General features: G+C 38.3%; 2 protein-coding genes across 4 annotated transcripts; one reads left to right on the top strand and one right to left on the bottom strand.

Moving 5' to 3' along the window:
* Positions 1-1,985: 1,985 nt before the first annotated feature.
* On the top strand, positions 1,986-12,914 carry firrm (fignl1 interacting regulator of recombination and mitosis). 3 transcript variants are annotated; one of them, XM_057353445.1, is made up of 25 exons: positions 1,986-2,113; positions 2,328-2,441; positions 2,530-2,569; positions 2,830-2,918; positions 3,027-3,131; positions 3,224-3,364; positions 3,499-3,661; positions 4,373-4,457; positions 4,966-5,104; positions 5,821-5,910; positions 6,009-6,073; positions 6,150-6,298; positions 6,792-6,918; positions 8,022-8,208; positions 8,616-8,698; positions 8,961-9,012; positions 9,244-9,333; positions 9,539-9,724; positions 10,347-10,463; positions 10,597-10,692; positions 10,795-10,908; positions 11,005-11,109; positions 11,279-11,359; positions 11,452-11,583; positions 11,697-12,914. In XM_057353445.1, exons 2-25 carry the CDS (start codon positions 2,352-2,354, stop codon positions 11,907-11,909), a joined length of 2,739 nt encoding a protein of 912 aa, XP_057209428.1. In that variant the 5' UTR covers positions 1,986-2,113; positions 2,328-2,351; the 3' UTR covers positions 11,910-12,914. The 3 variants fall into 3 exon arrangements, with proteins under 3 accessions (XP_057209428.1, XP_057209429.1, XP_057209430.1); XM_057353446.1 differs by having other exon boundaries at positions 1,992-2,123; XM_057353447.1 differs by lacking the exons at positions 1,986-2,113; positions 2,328-2,441; positions 2,530-2,569; ... (1 more) ...; positions 3,027-3,131; positions 3,224-3,364 and adding an exon at positions 3,860-3,925 and having other exon boundaries at positions 3,567-3,661.
* Positions 12,915-13,015: 101 nt separating this feature from the next.
* scyl3 (SCY1-like, kinase-like 3) lies at positions 13,016-19,356 on the bottom strand. Its single transcript, XM_057353448.1, has 14 exons — positions 19,102-19,356; positions 18,457-18,647; positions 18,072-18,257; positions 17,844-17,957; positions 17,364-17,420; positions 17,176-17,278; positions 16,653-16,764; positions 16,444-16,521; positions 15,788-15,927; positions 15,481-15,668; positions 15,197-15,368; positions 14,546-14,716; positions 13,641-14,425; positions 13,016-13,551 (listed from the first exon to the last, which is right to left on the bottom strand). The coding sequence occupies exons 2-14, from the start codon at positions 18,619-18,621 to the stop codon at positions 13,492-13,494; spliced, it is 2,331 nt and encodes a 776-aa protein (XP_057209431.1). The 5' UTR covers positions 18,622-18,647; positions 19,102-19,356; the 3' UTR covers positions 13,016-13,491.
* Between the last annotated feature and the right edge of the window lie 1,151 nt (positions 19,357-20,507).

The raw sequence follows: 20,507 nt of genomic DNA, 5'->3' as shown, positions 1-20,507 counted from the left end.
CACTTCTCTTGCGTAGACAGCAGAAACAGTATTACTCCGTGGCTGAAATACATTTTTGTGTTACTCATATTTGCACATAATTATCTCCTAAGAAACATACGGAACTCCCTCTATCCATGTTGAACGCGATTGGTTTTGCGATGCCGATGTCACTCGTTCATGTGTACGCGCGCGCGAACTAATCTTAGCTTCAGGATCAAAGCTTGAGTTGACAAAGAAACTCCATGAGCTGCTTCATGGTACCAACAAAGCTTGATCACGTTGCTTTGGTTTTGTCAACCCAAAACTAATCCTGTAACCCTGAGTTTGTTCAGCAACATTCATGGTACAGGCCCCAGGTTAAGTGTTTACTTTTTGTATTGATAATGTCACTTGCGAATTGGGTCTCTTGGCAAGATGTATAAATAAAACTTTCATTACCGGAGACACTATGTGAGCAGTAGTGAAACAAGGCCAGCTTGGATCCTGTATGTTGGCAGTAAAGTTGCAGAGGACTTCCTGGTCTTTTCTCTGAAGCTCATGACTGGTCTGAAAAGACTTGCTGCGTAAATGGTTTCATTTGCCAAGCTGTGTCTTGATTTATTTTTCTTTATAGATGATTGGATGTATGAAAGGCCTTTAAATGTTTTCTTTATGGGGAGTGTCTTTAATATTACGGCGTCTGTGAAACAGTACAAATACGTTCCCCTTCGTGTTTTTGTGGACAACTGTGCAGCCACTGCAGTTCCTGATGTGAACTCTTCCCCGAGATATTCTTTCAGTGAAAAACATGGGTAAGCCCTGTATTGAACTTATAAAGTGAGACTTTCTTTTGAGATCTTTGTTTGTCTTTCAGATGTTTTAGTGATGCAAAGCAGGTTCCAACTTCCTGCCCCGAGTACAAGATAAGCTGGCAGTTCAACTGGAGGTTTTTAGCTTTCAGCAGGAGAGTTTTATAGTTGTACAGTTTTATATTGTAGTCTATAGCGGATTGTTTTTACATCAACTAAAAACACATATTTGAAACATAATTGCAAGTTGTTTAACTAGTATTAAGTATTTTATGTTGTCAAACTAATATTTCCTGTGATCTCTGACACAACCGCTCAAATTATAATTGTATTATTTTATTGTTGTGAATTGTTCTAAGAAGATAGTTTGAAACGCTGATAATGTACTTGCTCAATATATATTTTTGCGACAATAACAAAAAAGTTGGTTCACTTCTGCAAAGTTCACTCTTCACATCCGGTTTCCAGTGGGAAGGAAGAGCCCAAGTTGGCCCTCTTCAGATTTGGGAGAGTCAACGTCCACTGTATGATTGGCTTTTTGTAAATAAAAACAAAAAAAATGAATGTGTCTGTTTTTTAAAAGATTGTTTTATGGGAGTGCTTTCCTATTCCATGTGGGGAGGGTCTACTTAATGGGTTTACACAAAACCCACAAGTGTAATTCAAGTGACAAGCATACTCCAGAAAGTTACCCAGTCCTCCAGCTGTTGTCTGCTCTTAGAGGAAGACGAACGTTTCTGAATGTGACCTCAACATGTTTATACTACACTATACATATGTTTGAGAGGATATATGCGAGAAACAAATTAATAAATCTCGCATTACCTTCTTCAGCACAAAATCCAGTTTTAAACAACGCTGTAGAACTCATCGCGTTGTAATCGTCCTGTTCGTCGATTACTGCCACTTTAAATTGTGTTTGGGCTAGATTAAACGTGTTTCATTTTCTAGCCAATCATCACGGAGTGGGATTTGATGACGAGTTAAAACGTACCTCCCCTAATGCGGCGCGAAATTTTGAGCTGTACCATCTGAAGTTCAAAGGGGGGTTCGCAATAACCAATATGATATTAAACTACACCAGTAAAAGAAACAAACGTGACGAGTGTGTTTCAATTTGTGTTTCACTATTTGCTGCCTGCAAAGCGCCTAAACCCGTTTTCCAATAAGTTTTATTTTCAATATATATTCACTTATTGCTATCGAATGAACTCGCCCGGCAAAAAGAGAAAGTGTGCGAGGTAAATTCAAAGAAACGAGAAGCTTAGGATAACAAAACGCATGCTATACAATATCATAATTTAGATTTATTTTAACGTGAATGCTCCACATGAATAGAGGGGGTAAGTTAACGTAAGTCCTATAGCAGATATTTGTTTGGTCAGTTTAGCATGTCGAGTAAACCCGAAGGCAACACTGTTTACATTTGACCACGAGCACGATGTGTTGCCATTGATGTCATAAATGAGTGTATGACATCGGTTTATATCGAATAAAACATTATGTTGTGAAAAACGCATCGTTTAAGTAGCAAATGTAACGTTGCTTTTAATGCAGGTTGGTTTTGGAAAAGTGACTACAATGTCTCAAGTGACTCTTTTGGAAGAAGTTTCTCAGTGGAACCAGGAAACCTGTCAACAACAACTCAAATCTGTCTTGCCCAAACTAGTTATATCCTTTACTGACTGTCCACGTGTATGTGATTGTTTAGTATTGCATTGTGTAGAAATTATATAGATCGGCCTTGACACTTTTTCACGCTATGCATCATGACACCGACAGCGGGGAAGAGCACACAAGTAAATTTTGATTCTGTATCTCTTCATTTTTAGGACAGTGTGTTAGATTAATCTTGTATGGTATAAAAAAGCTTCTGTTTATGTTTGTTTTCGGACACATCCAGTTATCCTAATAAAGAGGCATATTTGCCAAAGTGTCTACTACTACCTATTTTGGCTTATTTCATTTCATGAATTGGGGGTAATATGTAAATGCTTTACATGCTTTCCTTAAGTTTTTTCATTTGCGTTACCTGATTTATTTATTTTTACCGCCACAGATATTTTTCAGGTAATCACAAATAGATTCCTTCCTCATCTTTCTTTATCTGCGCTAGAGATGGAATGCTTTTCCAGTGTCTTACCCAAGGTGTGTTCTAATTTTATGTTTTTCTATTAAACAATCCATAAAACCTTTAATTTAATGCAAGTGTGTGTTTTCATGTGTTGACATGTTGCTTTGTACTTTCATCTGCAGGTGGCGAAAATATTTGCAAGTTTCTTGGAAGAAATTGTCAGGCAAGTTGGTGGCCTCTCCAGTCAAAACGCGGAGTTGCAGACATTCCTGAGGAATATTCTAAAGGTATGCTTTTGTCATAATTGAACTGCAATAAGGTTTAACAGTACAATGTTGCTTTATTCGCCATTGATAGCGTTTTATGCTGATGTGTCCAGATGATGGTCCAGACCTTGGAGTGCCTCTCTGGCTGTGTACGGCATGTCGGGTCTTTTGAAGAGTCTGTCTCCTTGGATGCCATCCGATCTCTGCCCTCCTGCGTCCTCAGAATCTTAAAGGACACTTTTCAGCACTGCAAGGTACAGCAGTGTTTCTAGTAAAATGTTGAACTGTAAAGACACATTTTGGCAAAAAGGCTGTTGCCTGTTTATTGCATTTATGTAATCAGTTTTGGATCAGGCAAATATCACGTTTCTAATGTTTGTGTTTATAGGACAGTGAGGTCATGTACAGTGGAAGGCTGTCATTGGTGGGAGATCTCCTTCAGGGCTTGTTTAAAGAGGCATACTCTTTGCAGAAGGGCCTGATGGAAGTCTTGGAAAAAATTAACCTGGATGACAGTTCATCTGAGGAGGAGGTTTCAGACATTGTCATAGGTGTGTGGTTTTGTGGGATTTACCCCGCATTACGGTGCCAATGGTATAATGAAACAGCAAATTCTAAGAATGTAACAGTCAGCAGTTTAGCAACGTGCCTCCAATAATAAATTGCCTACCTTTTGTATGTGTTTTGTACAGTTGAACCCAAGAATGACCTTGTATAAATTATTTTATGTCTTTAAACTTATGTTACAGAAAGGGTTATCTGTTCTATCTGGTAAAGACTATATGTGACCATGGACGACAAAACCAGTCTTAAGGGTAAATTTTTCGAAATTGAGATTTTTACATCATCTGAAAGCTGAAGAAATAAGCTTTCTATTGATATGTGGTTTGTTAGGATAGGACACTATCTGGCGGAACAACAACTATTTACAAAGCTGGAATCTGAGGGTGCAAAAAATCGAAATATTGAGAAAATCGCCTTTGAAGTTGTTAATCTGAGGCACTGTAGCAGGCCATCCACTCACAAAAATAAAGTTTTTATACATATACAGTAGGAAATTTATAAAATATCTTCATGGAACATGATCTTTACTTAATATCCTAATGATTTTTGGCATAAAAGAAAAATCGTTAATTTTTACCCATACCATGTATTTTTGCCGATTACTTAAAATGTTCCCGTGCTACTTAAGACTGGTTTTGTTGTCCAGGGTCACATATGCTTTTTAACAGTCGTGTTGAATGTTGTGTTTTGACTTCAAGTGATTCACAGTCTGCTGGACATATGTGCTATCACATCCAGTCTGGACATCGCTCTACATGCCAACACATGGAAATTTATTATCAAGTAAGTATAAAGAATATGCTACTGTAAGCCTCAATAAACACATGTGTAATATGTGACAGTTAAAGGTCCAGTGTAAGAAATTAAGCGGCATGTAGCGCTGAGGTTGTGAATTGCAAACAACTGGCTCACTCCACCCCCCACCCCCCCTTTCGAAGCACTATGGTGGCTGGCACAGGATTAAGATGTTGTCATGTTTTCGCTACTTTGCCGAAGGAGATAACGTATTTACGAAATGCACTCTAAAGAGCAGTTTGTCCGTTATGGCTACTGTAAAAACAACATGGCGAATTCCATGTAAGGGGACCCACGGTGTATATAGAAATACCTCATTCTAAGATAATAAAAACATAATGCTTCATTATGAAAAGTCTTTATACACCTCTGAAGACATAGTAATGTATATAATATTGCATTTCTGTCAATAGATCCTCCAAAAAATGACACACTGGACCTTTAAGGGAACATTTTCTAGATTACTGAAGCCCAATTAATAGTTGTTTAATTTCAGGCAGAGTGTGAAACACCAGTCTCTAGTGGAAGATCGGCTTCACCACACTGACATAGCTTTCTCATTGTGTGAAGATTTGTGTACGTCTGTCCAAAACTGTTTTGTGATGGCTCAACAGATCCAGCAGTCCGGCCTGCAGGTACAGTACCAAAAATGAACAGTCCATAGCAATAATCCTTCACACTTTCACACTCTTTTTGTGTTATGAAATTATAACACATTATGTGTTATTTTAACACACTGTGTCACTTTGTGTTGATTGTGTTTTAAAAGAATAAAAGTGACTACACAAGTTTGGTTTAAAGTAACACAAAATGTGTTATCCTGAACTAGACACAGGAATGTGTTGAGGATAGATAGATTGCTTTGTTTTTAACACAACAGGTTTTCTGACTTTGAATGACATTTTTGGACGGACAACAGTTTATTTACAGGATATTCAACAGGGATATTCCATAGGTTAACTAGGTTATCCATAATATACAGACATGCTCAAATTTGTTGTTACCCTTACAGTGGGCCAAACTACCTGTTAACAGATGCAGAAGTCTCATTGAGAGCTACAGAAAACGTTTGCTTGCAGTGATTGCCTCTAAAGGTTGTGCGACAAAATATTTGTTTTATTATTTACAATATTGTGTTGAATAAAAAATCAAAAGCAAAGTCTGATTTCTAATAAATATGGAATAAACAATGGTGGATGCCAATTACTTTATTTCAGAGAAAATTGTGCATTCTTCGTTTTTTGTGGAGGGGTACCAACAAATTTGAGCACGTCTGTATTTGGTGGCTGTTTATTCTGTAATTATCACTATTTGGAGCTTTTATCTGTGTTCCTCACTTTGTTTCTCATAGGAAGTTGTGCATTGTCCAGAATTCAAGCTTATCCAAAAAGCAACAAAGATGTGTAGGTTTTTTGCCAACACCTTAGTCCACTACACAAAGGTAACTAATGGGAAAATGAAAGTTAATTTTTAAAAGCAAAATATTTAGAATCTGATATAGTGAGTGGCTTCGCAATAATGTCCCTTTTCACATCAAAGGAATTTAAAGCATTCCTTGCCAAATCATGCTGTCGTTTTCACCAGTGTTATCTTCAAATACACAGGTAGTGAATCATTTTTTAAGCAGTTTCTTTTCTCCCTGTTTTGTCTTTGTCAACTCTGTGATTTTTTTCTCCGTAGGAAGTTCCCACTGTCTGTGTTAGCATTATCTGTGCCCGCTGCCCTCATTGAGGACTTGAGAGTATCAGTTCTGGTTCCCATGGATGCCATGCTGATGCAGCTGCTATCTTTCCATCCTTTTGCTGAGTCTGTCCTGGACCCGGGCCATCGTAAGCGTTCTTATCATAATAACACGCAATTGACATACCGCGCAAGTTATATAAACGGGCTTTACATTTATAAAAAGCAGATCAAGGTAGGCTATAATTTCTGACTAACTACTTAGGAATTCATTAAGCTTGTTTGTTTTAATTGCCTTTACAATATAGGGTTCAGCAATGCGCAGATGGGTCAGTATTTTCCTGGCTCCATCAAAATAAAGATCATTTAATTTTTAGCAGTACTATCACGCATTGCTGAGTGTACATCCTGTGCTCTTCCCAGTCACCTTAAGTGAACAAGTACTTGTGGCCTTTCGTTGCAGAAGAGTTCGTCCCAAGTTGCAATGTGTGAGGTTGCAATTTATCTTATATTGTTTTAAATCAAGTCACAATCAGGGCCAGACATAATCTATAAACTTGTTTGCATTCATGTGCTGATTTTAGTTTAGCACCCACAATTTTAGGAAAATGCAATTAAAAAATATTTTTTTGTGTTTTGCAGAGTACAGTACAGAGCTTTGTCTACCACAATGTCTGCTACTGGTGAATGTTATGGGTAAAATCTCCCAGTCAGAGGAGGCATTGCGGCTGTGGAGTGATGGCAGCCAGTTCTCTGAGGAAAATCCCAGGTAGGTCTGTACTTGGAGAAAACTAATGATAAAATGTGAAAACTGTTCTATTTATGAGAAAAGAGACTAAATGCTTGCAAACTAAAATAAACCTCTTAAAAAGAAAAATAATTTATTCCAAATATATATTAAAGGACTAAGGAATTCAACTGTGTACAGTTGATTATAATCAATATATCATCAATGTAATGTTTGCATAGCTACATCCTGGAAAAATTGTGTTTTTATATTTTAGGGGGAAAAATCACAACCGGTCCCCACAACTGTAAATACAATTCAGAATTATAAAGAGCAGTGGGAACACACGAGACCTTTACTAAAAGCAACAACACATGAAAATTGGTTGTTTCCCTTGTCGTTCCTCGCCATTCTATCGGAGATAAACTCACAGCACTCTTATAAGATGCTTTTGAATCAGGTTTTCATCCTTTTAAAAATAATCCTTTCCATGTTGATAATCCTCAGACTTTGTGCTTTTGTTAGCTCTGATTTCCCATAGTCTCGTCAAATTTGCTTCAGGCACTTTTAATATTTTTACATTCGTGCCATCAGGTCAAAATAACAATTATTCAGTGTCTCACAGAATTCTGGATTCTCTAGAGCAGTGGTTCTCAAATTTTTCAGATGAAGTACCACCTTTAATCAAATTAGTTGTTCCAAGTACCACCTAATGACCGCCATAGAAAATCAAATGAATAAACAGTCAAATTAATAGTAGAGCTGTGAATCGTTATCGTTACACATCATCCACAATTCGAATGTATTGTTAATAATGCAAACACTTATATTTTAACTTTTTTTAACACTTTTTTTATTTACCAGATGTTTTCAAACTAAAGAACATGTTTTTCCATGTTTTTCAAGTTAGTCAGCTGTAATAGTGGACACAAAATAATTAATATAGAGTTTTTAATTTTCTGTCGTGTGACGTACCACCGGGGTCCCTTCAAGTACCACTAGTGGTACGCGTACCACAGTTTGAGAACCAAAAGCTGGAGCCTTTGGCACATGTAGAAGCTGTGCACAATGTTAGTGCATGGAACATAGAGTATGCTTTTGCCGTAAATGATATTTTGTAGCAAAGGCTCTGTCTCTGTTTGCAGATGGTCTGTGTTTGAGGCAGTGTTGCAGAGTTTCAGAAAATGTGTGTTGGAGCGTGCGGTCCCCGTGACGTTGCCAGGGGTGATGCTGCGGGGTCAAGCTCAGGGTACAATCAGCCTGCACCAGCATGTGTGTGTTCATATGTGTGCCTGCGTGGCTGCGCTGCCCCCTCAACACTTTGCTCCATTGGTAAGTACATTCATAAATGCGCAGTGAATTCTCCTGGTTAATCAGTTAACAACAATTGATATTTAGCTCTTCGTACAGTGTGAGTTGACGTTGCTCAGTGAAGCAAGAGACAAATTGATTGTATATCATGTAAAGAATTTAACATGTCATGTCTTGTTTGAACAATCTTTGTTAAGAATTAAGTATTTATATAGTAATGCTTTTCATTAACATGGAATTGTAAAAAATATGATCTTTAATCATTGCAAAATGAATCAATTTGAAACATCTTATTTAATGTCAGACATTAAACGCTGAGATCACTTTATACCTAAGTTGTCAAGGTGACAAACTGCTACTCCAAGACATAATGTCATTTGAAGGGAAGTGCATATCATTTTGCTGTCTTTTCTGTTTCCTTCTTTCAGGAGCGTTCACTATTAGCCGCCGTACTGCAGGCAGACACGCAGACGGCTGTTTTGGCCATGGATGTGTGGTGCTTCCTGGCACGGTGAGTGTTGATCCACACCCCTGACTTCTGTGACTAAAGCTTTCCACATCTCACAGTGACGGCCAACATGAACAATCACGCGACCTTCCTGTGTTAAATCCCTTTTAGAATTAAAAGTACAAACTTATACATTATACAAACGGATACACTTATACACATTATACCGTGTATCAGCTGTTATCAGTGGTATGTAAGGAGTTCAAATTTATGCAAGATTTCTGTGAAGAACAACATATCAAAGTTGTTTTCTCTCGCTCTACAGGTATGGCTCGGCCGACTTGTGTTTTCATCATGTCCACCTTGTTGCTCACCTGGTGAGTGGAGTCGGTTGGGAATGTGACCTTTATGTGTTCTTTACACCCTGACTGAGCTGACAGTTGGTGTTAAATGAACATGTGGGAGAGCACTTTTTTATGCTTCGTATTTAATGAGAGGATCCCCTGTGTTATTCTAAAGTTTTTATCAGAACATTTTTCCAGAAAATATAAGATCACTAGTAGTGAACTTCTTGCTTCTGTGACCAGTATTGTTATTGTCCTCTGCAGATAAGGTCATGTCCTGATAAAGGTTATCAGTTGGTTCACTTGGCCCTGCTACTGAGACGCCTGCTTTTTCTCATGACACCAAAACACCAGGTTTTCCTGTTCCTTTCTAGCATATGAATAGACCACTATGTCTGCAATGTACATCACCTTTGCCATGATTTTTAGAACACTGCTGAGTTTGTGTTTTCTTCAGCTTCCTAATATTGTTTGGTTCTATTTATGTTGTACAGCATCTCTTTTTTCAAGATAGTGTGTCTTTAATATGTGATGAAGTATGTTTTTGTGATGTGTTCAGATGGAGTTTGTGGAGCGTTTCCCTCCCTCTCAAGAGGAGAACCTTTGTGTCTGGCATCACATTCTGCTGAGGTGTCTGAGCACGGAGGCGTGTGTGCGGGTGGAGGAAGAGGTGCTCTCCAAAGCCTCTGATGCGCTGCAGGAATGGCAGGACAGCGGCTACAGACTGGGAAACGTATCAAGAGTGGTGAGAGACACTGATGTCAGCAACTGCAGCAGACTTCGTTAACGTCAATAAAATAATGCTTTCATTTTAAAGCTGACAAAAATGTTCTTACTGTATGTTGTTCGATTTTGATTCACAGTCTGATCCCAAAATTATCTCAGCAACATAGTGTCAACATAAGTCAAGGTGGCTTGTTGACACATTTATCTAAAGTTCTGCATAAAAGCCGTTTTGAAATGTGTGTCCTATCCAAGTTTAGACTTGTGTGATCATTTTCTTCCCACATAGCCTTTGTGACATCCATAATTGTTTGTCAATCAGTTGGAGTGGGAAACGGAAAGGCTGAGATCCACATTCAAGGTCCAAGACTATAAATTCTGCCTTGTGCAACGATCCGACCCTGAGCAAATTATGATAAGAGAATTAAGTAGATTGAAGTTTTGATATAAAAAAACAAAATAATGCACTTAGATATTTCAGCCAGGCAGGCAGAATTCAGGGTCTTGCATTGTGTTCTCAGCACTTCGATTGTGTTTTTTAATAACAGCTTGTTTGTCATATTTGTCTGCTCTTAAAAACAGCCTTGCATCTCATAATCGTCCTTAAACAAAACCCTTGACTCCTTTGTTTATTTCTGGTTTAGAACAGGGTGCTGGGATGTGTGCTGGTGGTGATGGGTGGGAGCAACCTGCATGCAGAATCTGTGGTGTCTTCTGTGAAGATCATCTCTCTGATGTGGAGTCGTATGAGTAGCAACCAGGTGAGTTGAGCTAAGTTAGAGTTAAGCACACACACTCGGAAGGATGACATTTCTTAAAGAATATACATATTCCACCAGTATGTAGTTGGTTTATGTTTATACTTTTTCATCTGTTGTTTGTTGGTGTTGCCAGGTTCAGATCTATCCTCCTCTCCAGTGCACTGTGAAGTTACTCCTGTCAATATCAGCTGCTGTAATCAAAAGTGTAGCGCCACATGTTATCATTCAGGTGATCTGCTTTTCCGTGTCACATTGCATGGGGTAGTTCATTTTATGGAGCTCATTTGTCATTTTATATACGGTTATGATTTTATTTTTTGGCAACATGCAGGCTGTTTCCTGTTTGAGTGAACTGAATCTGCAGAAATGCCCGGATGACCTGCTCATAGCTGCTTTGGAGTTTCTTGCCTCCATGGGAAAAGTATTTGCTCCTCCCAATATTCAGGTATGAGTTAAATGACTTAATTGTTTTTTAGACAGGAAATGAGTCCCAGTTGACCATTTTATGTGCTTATAAATACATATTTGTGTGTGCTCGCAGGGTCAGGTTTTGCCCAGACTCAGTGCACTGTTTAATGGTCTCCTGACTCACCCGTCCTGGCTCATATTCCAGCATGTTCTGGAGGCTTTTGGTCTCTTTGCAGAGGTCAGTATTTCCCCGTTAACTAACAATAAATATCATTAGTTGTTTAAATCTATTTTGGGGTAAATCAATGTACACAACACATAAATGAAAACAAAATCTATAAGTTGTTCAGTTCATGTCAGGTTTAATGTAGCCAATGTTGTAATTCATCTTTCTTTTGTTTCTTAAGATAACCAACCACGAGGAAGTGATTTCCCAAACCTTAACATCAGAAGAGGTCAAGACCAAAGTGATAAACTTCCTCAGCAAGGTATGTGGAAATGCATAGTTTAACTTAAATGTTTAATTGTCTTTCTGCAGTTCGTGCTTCTCTAGATAACTGTATTACACTCTACACTACAGACTGTCTCGCAGAGGGAGTCTGCAGAAGAAAGATTAGAACGTCTGAAGGAAGATAGGAGCGTTATAGAAAATCACTGTGAACGACTGGATGGAGAGAAGAGCTTACCTGTACACACAGGTCCTGCTGAGGAGGTGAGACACGTCCATGCAAGAACAGGCAGTCAATTTATTAGTGCGTACTTGCCTATGTGACATCTCTAAAGAAGTATGTTTTAGTAATTCTATAATCATGGGCTCTATTACAGTGCCAGCCATGTCCGAAAAGGGCAAGACAAGAGACCAAAGCAGAAGAGGAGTACGAGCGATATCTCCAGAAGGCAGAAAGTGCGTTGAAAGCTCTGCAGTCAATAGAAGGGCCCGGCTGCAGTCCATCACCTCCGCAGTGGGTCAGGGTCAGACTTGAGGCTCTACAGACACTTGTTACTCAGATCAACACCACTACAGATGAGCAGTCCTGATTCAACTACACCATCACCTCTACTTTGCTTTTTACACAACCTGTTTGTTTCATATTAAATTGACTAAAATCAATGTTTGTGTGGAGAAGGGTCAATCTGAAATTTAAGTTTTTATTAAATCATAATTAAAGAGAAATATGGGCTTTTATTTTCAGTGTTGCTAGAGAATATTGTGACCAGTCATAATCGGTGTTTAGATTTTCAGTGACATTGATTTCTGTTTAAGATTTTAAATGAAGAATACTTAGTTCAATGTCGAATCAATGTTGCGTTTTTAAAACTAAGTAATATGTCAAATGTAAACGTAATAACTTACAGACTGTATTTTTAATATTCACGTATCCAGTGTCACTCAGATATGTAGCACTTCAGAAGCAGGTACTAACACCGCTTATGTAAAAGAAATATAACATTTTCGATTCCTTACAATAGTAAATGCAAGGAGCTGTTTGTATTGGATTTTTATATATAAAAAGTAGCGTCGGTGCTTTACAGAAAGTTATAAAACATGTATATCTAATAATCAACAATCGCATTACAATATTAGGAGGAATAATAATCCCCAAAATGGAACGAATGTGTATTTTCCCTATGTCTATGTTTTAAAAATGGTACGGTTTTGAGATGCTAGTACTGTCTAGGTGGGATTATTAGTAATATTGTCCCTTCAGTTTATAAGGACTTTGCCGTGTGGAGAATAACATGATATAGCAAATAAAACCTAATCAAGAATACAACAAATGGCAGAAAAGATGGAAACCAATTAGTAGAAAACTGTAATCGTGCTTTTGCTTGATGCGCTTCAGTAGCTCACGCGCATTGACTCGTGCGTGCTTTTATTATTCATTGATGGTAAAACGCGATAAATATACGGCGAAATGGCCATTTAGCAACTAACAAATGGTTTTAATTAGTAAACACATAGAATAGATACATATTCACTAAATAAATATTGCCGTTATTATTAATATTTCTAAAATGATCATTCTCATAATAAACATTTCTATATTGTGCTATGACAGTTTTAAAAATTAGGGGCTAGATTGCAAAACTGGAAATGGATTGCAAAAACATGAGCACATTTTATGAGTTGTAAAGCAATCAAATAGCATAAAATATTTTTATTTGAGCAGCTGATAATACAAATAAATTACGTCAGGCTTTTACCCAAATCTATAGGGAACATAAATGATTTTATACATTTCTTCTCAAGTTGAGGCTGTCTGTCCTCTAAGGCTCTTTATATAAAATCTGTATGGCACAAATTAAAATCGTCTGGATAAACTTGAATTGAGCAGATGTGTTTGCAGGTGCAACAGGACCGAAGAATTCAACAGGACTTGGCATGTTTACAGTAGATGAACCCTTACTATGGCAACAGTAAACTAATTGATTATCATTTTGGGAGGAGAACCTTAAAAACAATACCCTCTTAAACTGTAGTTTATTAAAATGACTAAATTTGTACATCAAGATCTTAAGCGGTAATGTCAGGAAGGTGCCGTATGTAACTGTGTCTTTGTGTAGGACAGGTTATAGTCCGAATTCCACTCATATGGCTTTCTATAAAGGATCAAGCAGATCACCAGGCGTTCTCATCATCCCAGTTGAGGTCATCATCACCCCAACCTTCTGCCTCTGTCTGCGAAAAGCAAAACAAACAATCATTAAGCATCAAGAGAGTACATATAGATAGACAAACAAGATTTTGGATTGAGCCAATAAACTTACCTCGGTTAAGTCCGCTGCGGCAAACTTGGCTGTGAGTTTCAGTGCATCTATCGGTAAGCCTGCATTATCTGATGTTGTGTGTCCCAGCGTTGTACCTGTTATGGGTTCACCGACTGAGCTCTCCGCAGGGAGCAGAAGAGATGTGGAAGACAGCTTTATATCTGGAACCATGTCTGCGAAAAAGTCCAGCTCTGGGTCTTGCTCTGGTTTCTTCTTCACCGCAATGGTGAACTCCTCTCCGAGACCCCCAGCTCCGTGGCTTTTGATTGTATTTTTTGGCTTGGGCTCAGATGCTAAACTTCCTTGGCTGGGTTTAATGGTGTCGGTTCCCTGGTTCCAGCCCGTGTCCCATGAGGTATGGTTATGGTCTGGAGGACTTGTCACACTAGAGTTCAGTTTAAGTGCTTTTGACAACTTCTGAGGTTCAGAGATGGGTTCAGACGGAGATAATGCAGTGTTTTTCGTTGATGTCTTTGGTACAGAGACTGGTAGATGACTGGAGGGTGACTGGTCTGAAGTCACTTCAGAGTCCTCGAAATCATTCCACGGTTCCTCGCTGTCGTTCCCAGTTTCAGCTGATATTGCCGAGCTATCCTGGTCTGGGACACTTGCGGACTGGATGCTGATCTGGACCGACTGACTCTTGTCTTTTTCTACTTCTTCTGTGTCGCTCCAGTTTGGCCAGTCTTCATCGGCTCTCACCGTTTTGCTGCTTTGTGTGCTGTTCACAGCTTGTGTGCCCATTCTGAAACCGTTCAAAGGGAACGACATCTCCCTGCTGAAACCTGGAAAGACCGATTTGTTTGAGTTCTTGGTTTCAAAAAGCTCAAAATTACAGAGAAATAAATATCCAATATCAAAAATAAAGCTACATTTAATGTACCAAGTTCAGAATTGTAACATACCTGCCCTCTCCGCTATGGTGTGCTGCCCAGCGGTTTTATCAGTTGCTTGTAGTGCGTACATATTTTCTAACACCACCTTTTTGGTCTCTGGACCCTTAGGAAACAGATTCAGGACTTTTGGAGGTTGTGAGATATGAGGATGTGATGGCCCGACAATATGCACAGGTGATGCTGCGGAGGAAAAAGGTTTGTGTACACATGTATGATTTTAAAGCCTGTCAATAGATTCAAACAATCTCATGTTTTGTATTTCCTTACATTTGCCTCTAATACGGTATTTAGTATGTCACTGTCAGGGAAACTTCATATTTCATTTATTTTAAATTTTCTAAAATGTAGGGGTTTTGAACATAAAATATAAGGTTGCACCCGACACTGAAGATATTACCGTCTCAAACTTTTCCGTTTCTTAAAGGAAATCAAATGAAAAAATGTTTTAAACATTTAATTGACGTTGCAGCATCCTCTAGTGGCAAACAGATGATAATTCGTATTTGTCCAGCATTTGTGATCATACGAAGATTCTGTCATGCAAATACTTTAAATCCCAAAATGTGTGTACTGAACAAGCTGTGCAAGTCTTCAAGAGTCACAGAGAACAGAATGAGAAACTGAACTTTTCCCTATTAAAATGTATTAACAGTGTCTTACTCTCTGGGGTGACCTCTGTGGACTTGGTGAAGTTCGGCGTAGTGCGTTTAAAGACTTTGGTCCTCTCCCCACCAACAACTACTTGTGCTCCGAGCAACGGAACAAGCACAGCCAGGCCCTGTAGCGTCATGGCGACAAGTGAGTCATTTGTATCTCTCATTCCCAGCAAAACCTGCACAACACAGCACGGGAAACTTTGAAACAACCATAGTTTAGATATCTTACATTTTCTCGACTATAAACATCATTAAACTATTCACACAAAAACGGACTTCTTACAGTACCTGAGGAAGAATCTGGTTTTTGAGCTCTTCATAAGTAAAGAACTCTGCATACATGTGGATATGGGACAGAAGGACGACCCTGACGTGTTCCTCGTTGACTTTAAAGAGCTTGAGGAGTTGAGTAATCACGTATCTTCGATACAAAGACACCGACAGCAGACACTCCTCACTGGTGCTCCCACTGGAGTCTGTAAATCAATAATATACATCACCACTGGGACTACAAACTATTCATGAGGTTACTCCAGGGGGTTTGTCCCTGTAATATGTACAGTATACTGTCAGCATGTCTACTGAATGCCTCTACCTTGCTTAGGCCGTAAGAGATGAGGAAGGAAGCTTTTCACCGCCATAGGCTCGGCAAACACAAGGGAATTTAGCAGTTTAGGAGCCAGACGTGTAGCAATTAACACCTCAGGGAGGTTCTGAACTCTGTCTAAAAGAAACCTGCATAAACACAATAGTTAGAATTTTTTGTTAAAGATTAGATACTAGGGATGTAACAATATTATCGATATCGTGTTATTGCAATAGCAAAATTGTCTCAATAATTATCGTGGTCACATGACTGTATGAAAAGATAGGTCTTTCGGGCCTAACATAGAGAATGTTAGAAGAAAAAATAATAGATGTTACCTTTGGCAAGGTCCATCTGGTGCAATTCTTTATTTTATAAAAGGGATTTTTAGGTCATTTGACCCATCTCATAGAGGATGCTTATGGCACGTTTCCAAGTCATCCTTTGTCATTTTAAATATTGCAATAAATATTGCACCGTTGACTTTATACCGAGGTATCACCGAACAGTGAGATTTTGATATTGTTACATCCCTATTAGATAATAATATGATGTTTGATTATGTTCATGAAAGTTCAGCCAGGCCATTGTGATGACCGGAATTTGTGATCATAATTTGTCAAATCAAGAGTTTGTACATGTAACTACTCAAGACAGAAACTTACTTAAAGAATTCATTCTTCTCCTCTTCAGTTTTTAGCGTCAGACTCTTCAGAAAATTCACAATATCCAAAAAGTCATTCCTATAGAAGTTAAATATAGTAAAGTTTAGGTTATGTATTCCCTTATTTCATCTAATAAGGGAATATATGCTAAAATAACTTTTAAAAACAAATGTAACTTTTTAATGCCATGAAACAGATTGAAGGTGAACCTGAAAAACTTGTGAGTCAGCAAACTGCTGAGAGAGGGTCGAGACGTGGGCTCAGGGGTCAGGAGGCTGATCTGTAGCGTGTTCTTTAGACTCTCCGACAAATCATCCGAGACTGACACAGAATATTGCAGACATGGAAAAATTAAATATTACACATGGAAAAAATAGAGAATGGAAAAAACATACAGTACTACTATTTAGCTAGAGAAAAAAAGATAGCACAGATGGCAGCACATATGGTTTTAATAACAACATTATGAAAGCCACATTGTTGCATTCTCCTTTGGATCATTATGTTCTTTGTACATGAAGACATCATAACATATCCTGAATGAAAAACCTGTCATCAAACTGCCTCTGACATGCAATATCGTCTTGAACGCTGTTGCCAGACTAATGACAAATTTGTCACAATGTCTAAGAAAATCAATTCAAGACTGGTTAGCAAGTGCCACAACAGGATGAATGCTAGACGTGCTCGGCCTACTTAACATGTGTCTGCTAATTTAAGAGAGTTACTGACCATGTCCCGTCAGGAGTGGAAGGAGCGCCTCTATCATCACTCCGAATGAAAAAGCGTCTCGGGAATGGGCGTGCTTGTCGGGAAGAGTTTTAAATTGTTCAAGCTGAATAAAAAACCCACATTGTTACTGAGTCACTGTGATGTAACTAAAATTATGGTTAGATGGATCAAATGCTGCATTTTCCTACCTTTTCCTCAGGAGGAATAACATCCTTCTCCTTCATATTTTGGATGCTTTTGAGAAACTGGACGGAAAGTCAAACAAATAGCTGTGAATTTCGTCCATATTCAGTATTAAAGTTTAAAATGTATAAAATTAAAGGAACGGTTCATCAAAATATGAAAATTCTCTCAAAATGTACTCACCCTCATGCCATCTCAGATAACATGACAGCATTTTATTTTAATATAAAATGATTTGTGTTTAACCGAAGAGAAGTCGTCATGTACATCTGGAATGGCGTGAGGGTGAATAAATTGAGAGAATTTTTATTTCCAGGTGAACTATTCATTTAAGTGAACCAGAAACCAAATATAATATGACCTCAAAGAAATAATAAAAATAATGTAAAAATAATAATAAATAATCATAAATAATGATTTGTCCTCTTTAAATTATATATGGTGATGCATATTAAACAAATAATAGGTGGAGTTATGGATGTTACCTCGGGGGTCGCCTCTGAAAACGTGCAGACCGTTTCCATCCCACCAAGCTTCCAGTGGCCATCTTCACTGACAAACACTGAGGACATGCAGACGTTGTTGTGGCTTGATTTGCCCTAAGTGACAGAAAGAAACGTCAATGCAGTTATAACAAAGATAAAAACCAACAGTGTACTGTATACCATTGCCTCGTTTAAATGAAACTAAATGTTCACTGAATGAATTGTTACCCTGTCGTGTAGAAACACTAGTGCTTGCAGGACATCATACAAGCCCGCACAGATCTCTTCTGGAGTAAGATTGTCAAGCACTCGTTCTAATGGTTGAACTGGCTCGGTCACTAAATGTATACCACCATCCTGCATTGAACATGACAGGAAGCGGAGGAGACACGGATGCCGCAGTGTCTTCAGGTGCTGGAAAGGAAGATGCACTAAATTACTGAATTTATTTTGAAATGCATGACATGTTGTGTATGATACATCTAAGAGATTCAAGGCAGTAGAAATAAAATAGGGATGACAAATACAAATAATGAGGAATTAGTAAAGATGTCCAAACATTTGCTTGGCAGCGTATGTCATCGGTGAAGTTGCATGTCAACTGTTCTTGTACCTTGGCAGCTTTACTGAGTTTATCTTCATTGTCTTGCTTGTGCACAAAGACAGAGGCGGGTTTGCCATCTCTGAGGATGGCGGAGTACATGGTCAGACCTGAAGGTAGAGTCAGCAACAGCTCCTCCAGCACACAGCTTGGCAGGGTACTGCTCTCAGCACCCATCCTTACACCCAGGTGGTTTGATCAGCCTATCCCACAGTCAAACGGATAAAAACATCAGCGTGTTCTTTAATGTACAGGTATTCCTCATGCTCATATGTTCTTTAATGTACAGGTATTCCTCATGGTCATATGTCTTGAAACTTGATGACGTCAGACAATACAGTACCGTTTCACCTACACGTTTTGTCAGAATGTTAGTTAGCGTCTTAACTATTTAGTATCTTAAATCAGTGCTTCTGATTTTGGTTTCAAGGACAGCCAATAATATGACTACCCCTTTAAATAAGTTCCTTGAGACACATTATAATATCCTACACAGTGTCATTCAGGAATTCTTGCGATGATAGACATGGCATTTCTCTATTGACTCACCATTGGCAATAAAAACCCTTTACGAAATTGATTGAGTTCACATTGACACTGACACCAATCTATCAGGAGATCTGTTCATTTTGTGCCTGTGTGCAACGAGCAGACTACCTGTTATCGGCGTGTCACCTCGCAGTGTGAAGAGAACAGACTAGGAAAACCAGTTTCCCTTTCCAGCAGAAACCATTATTGCATAACGCCTCGTTTGCATTCCTTACACTTCGATCAAGTCTGCTGCACGGTGGACATATAATTCAAATAACGTTACATTTTATCAACTACAAATCGCTTGTTTTGACGGACTGCGTCGTTTAAGTGTTTTTTTTACCCGACGCAGTGCACGACTTCCTGTTTTCAAAGCGTAAACACTGGCTTTTCCGGTTATAGATTTGGACGAAACCATGGGCGAATGATTCGGCTGTGCGGGGGTGACACTGTCACCGAACAACAAATAGTAAAACTTATTTGAAACGTGTAATTTAGGTTGGGATTTTAAGCAACAAATATATAATTTAATTTTTGTTTTCACTTGGTGTTCTAGCGAATTAAGTCTTTGTAAGTACAATGGATTCGTTTACACGATTCTTGTCCACCGAAATATCGCGAATGGTTTATCCGTCGGTGGTGTGAGAGCCGGTGTGAGACAACCCAGTGGAGACAACGCACGTTGGTTGACTGACAAGCTGAATGTTCATTTCTGACCGTCAGGATTTTTTGGATCTTCATTATTATTAATGATGAAATAAAAAGGTGTTTAGAGTATTAACACACGCACGCACACACTAATTTGCTGAGTTTTTGTATATTCCTAAAGTTGAAAAATTACTGATAAAGCAAATATTGCGTCTATATATTAAAGCCGATAATACGAATCAAAACTTGATAACTAAAAAAATATTGGTAATAATTTTAATTAGAAAACGGAATCACATATTAGGACCTTTAAAGGCCTCTTTTTTTAATTACACGAATTAGCCTAATCGTTTTTTAAATATTCGTTTTCCACAACTCTGTCACTCTGAATTCAAAATAAACAACACATAGATCTGTATCGTCTCAATGTCAGAAAGGTTGTACATGGCCTACATGGTATTTTACGCTTGGTTTAAACTCATTTTAACTTCAGCTTCAGCATAGACATGTTTAGACTGTGAAAATAAACACTCTGTTGAAGGCTGACAGTTCAACAGCCAACATTTGTCCTCACATAGATGTGATAGTATGAACGTTCCTTTTCCAAAATAGTCAGTTAGACAACACCACTAAATACCAACATTATAAATGAAATCCGTCTAGACTGTTTTATATATTTGCCTTCTCTTGTGATTATTACATGAGCACTAATCTTGTCTAGTCTCAATAACTTCAGATAAATGTTAAAGGGATACTTCACCCAAAAATGAAAATTCTGTCATCATTTACTCACCTTCGAGTTGATCCAAATGTGTGTAAACTCCCATAGTAGGAAAAAAACAATAGTAGTCAAAAGTGCCCCAGAACTGTTTGCTGCCCTACAT

The sequence above is a fragment of the Triplophysa rosa genome, linkage group LG15 (genome assembly GCF_024868665.1).
Source record: "Triplophysa rosa linkage group LG15, Trosa_1v2, whole genome shotgun sequence".
Classification (NCBI taxonomy): Eukaryota; Metazoa; Chordata; class Actinopteri; order Cypriniformes; family Nemacheilidae; genus Triplophysa; species Triplophysa rosa.
This window is presented reverse-complemented; position numbering and strand designations above follow the sequence as displayed.

Coding starts and splice junctions, on each gene's coding strand:
- firrm (XM_057353445.1), top strand. CDS start 2,352: ATGTCTCAAGTGACTCTTTTGGAAGAAGTTTCTCAGTGGAACCAGGAA. Junction 2,919..3,026: donor TTTCCAGTGTCTTACCCAAG/GTGTGTTCTAAT, acceptor TTTCATCTGCAG/GTGGCGAAAATATTTGCAAG. Junction 4,458..4,965: donor ACATGGAAATTTATTATCAA/GTAAGTATAAAG, acceptor GTTTAATTTCAG/GCAGAGTGTGAAACACCAGT.
- scyl3 (XM_057353448.1), bottom strand. CDS start 18,621: ATGGGTGCTGAGAGCAGTACCCTGCCAAGCTGTGTGCTGGAGGAGCTG. Junction 17,958..18,071: donor TAGTGTTTCTACACGACAGG/GTAACAATTCAT, acceptor TCTGTCACTTAG/GGCAAATCAAGCCACAACAA. Junction 16,522..16,652: donor CTGACTCACAAGTTTTTCAG/GTTCACCTTCAA, acceptor TAACTTCTATAG/GAATGACTTTTTGGATATTG.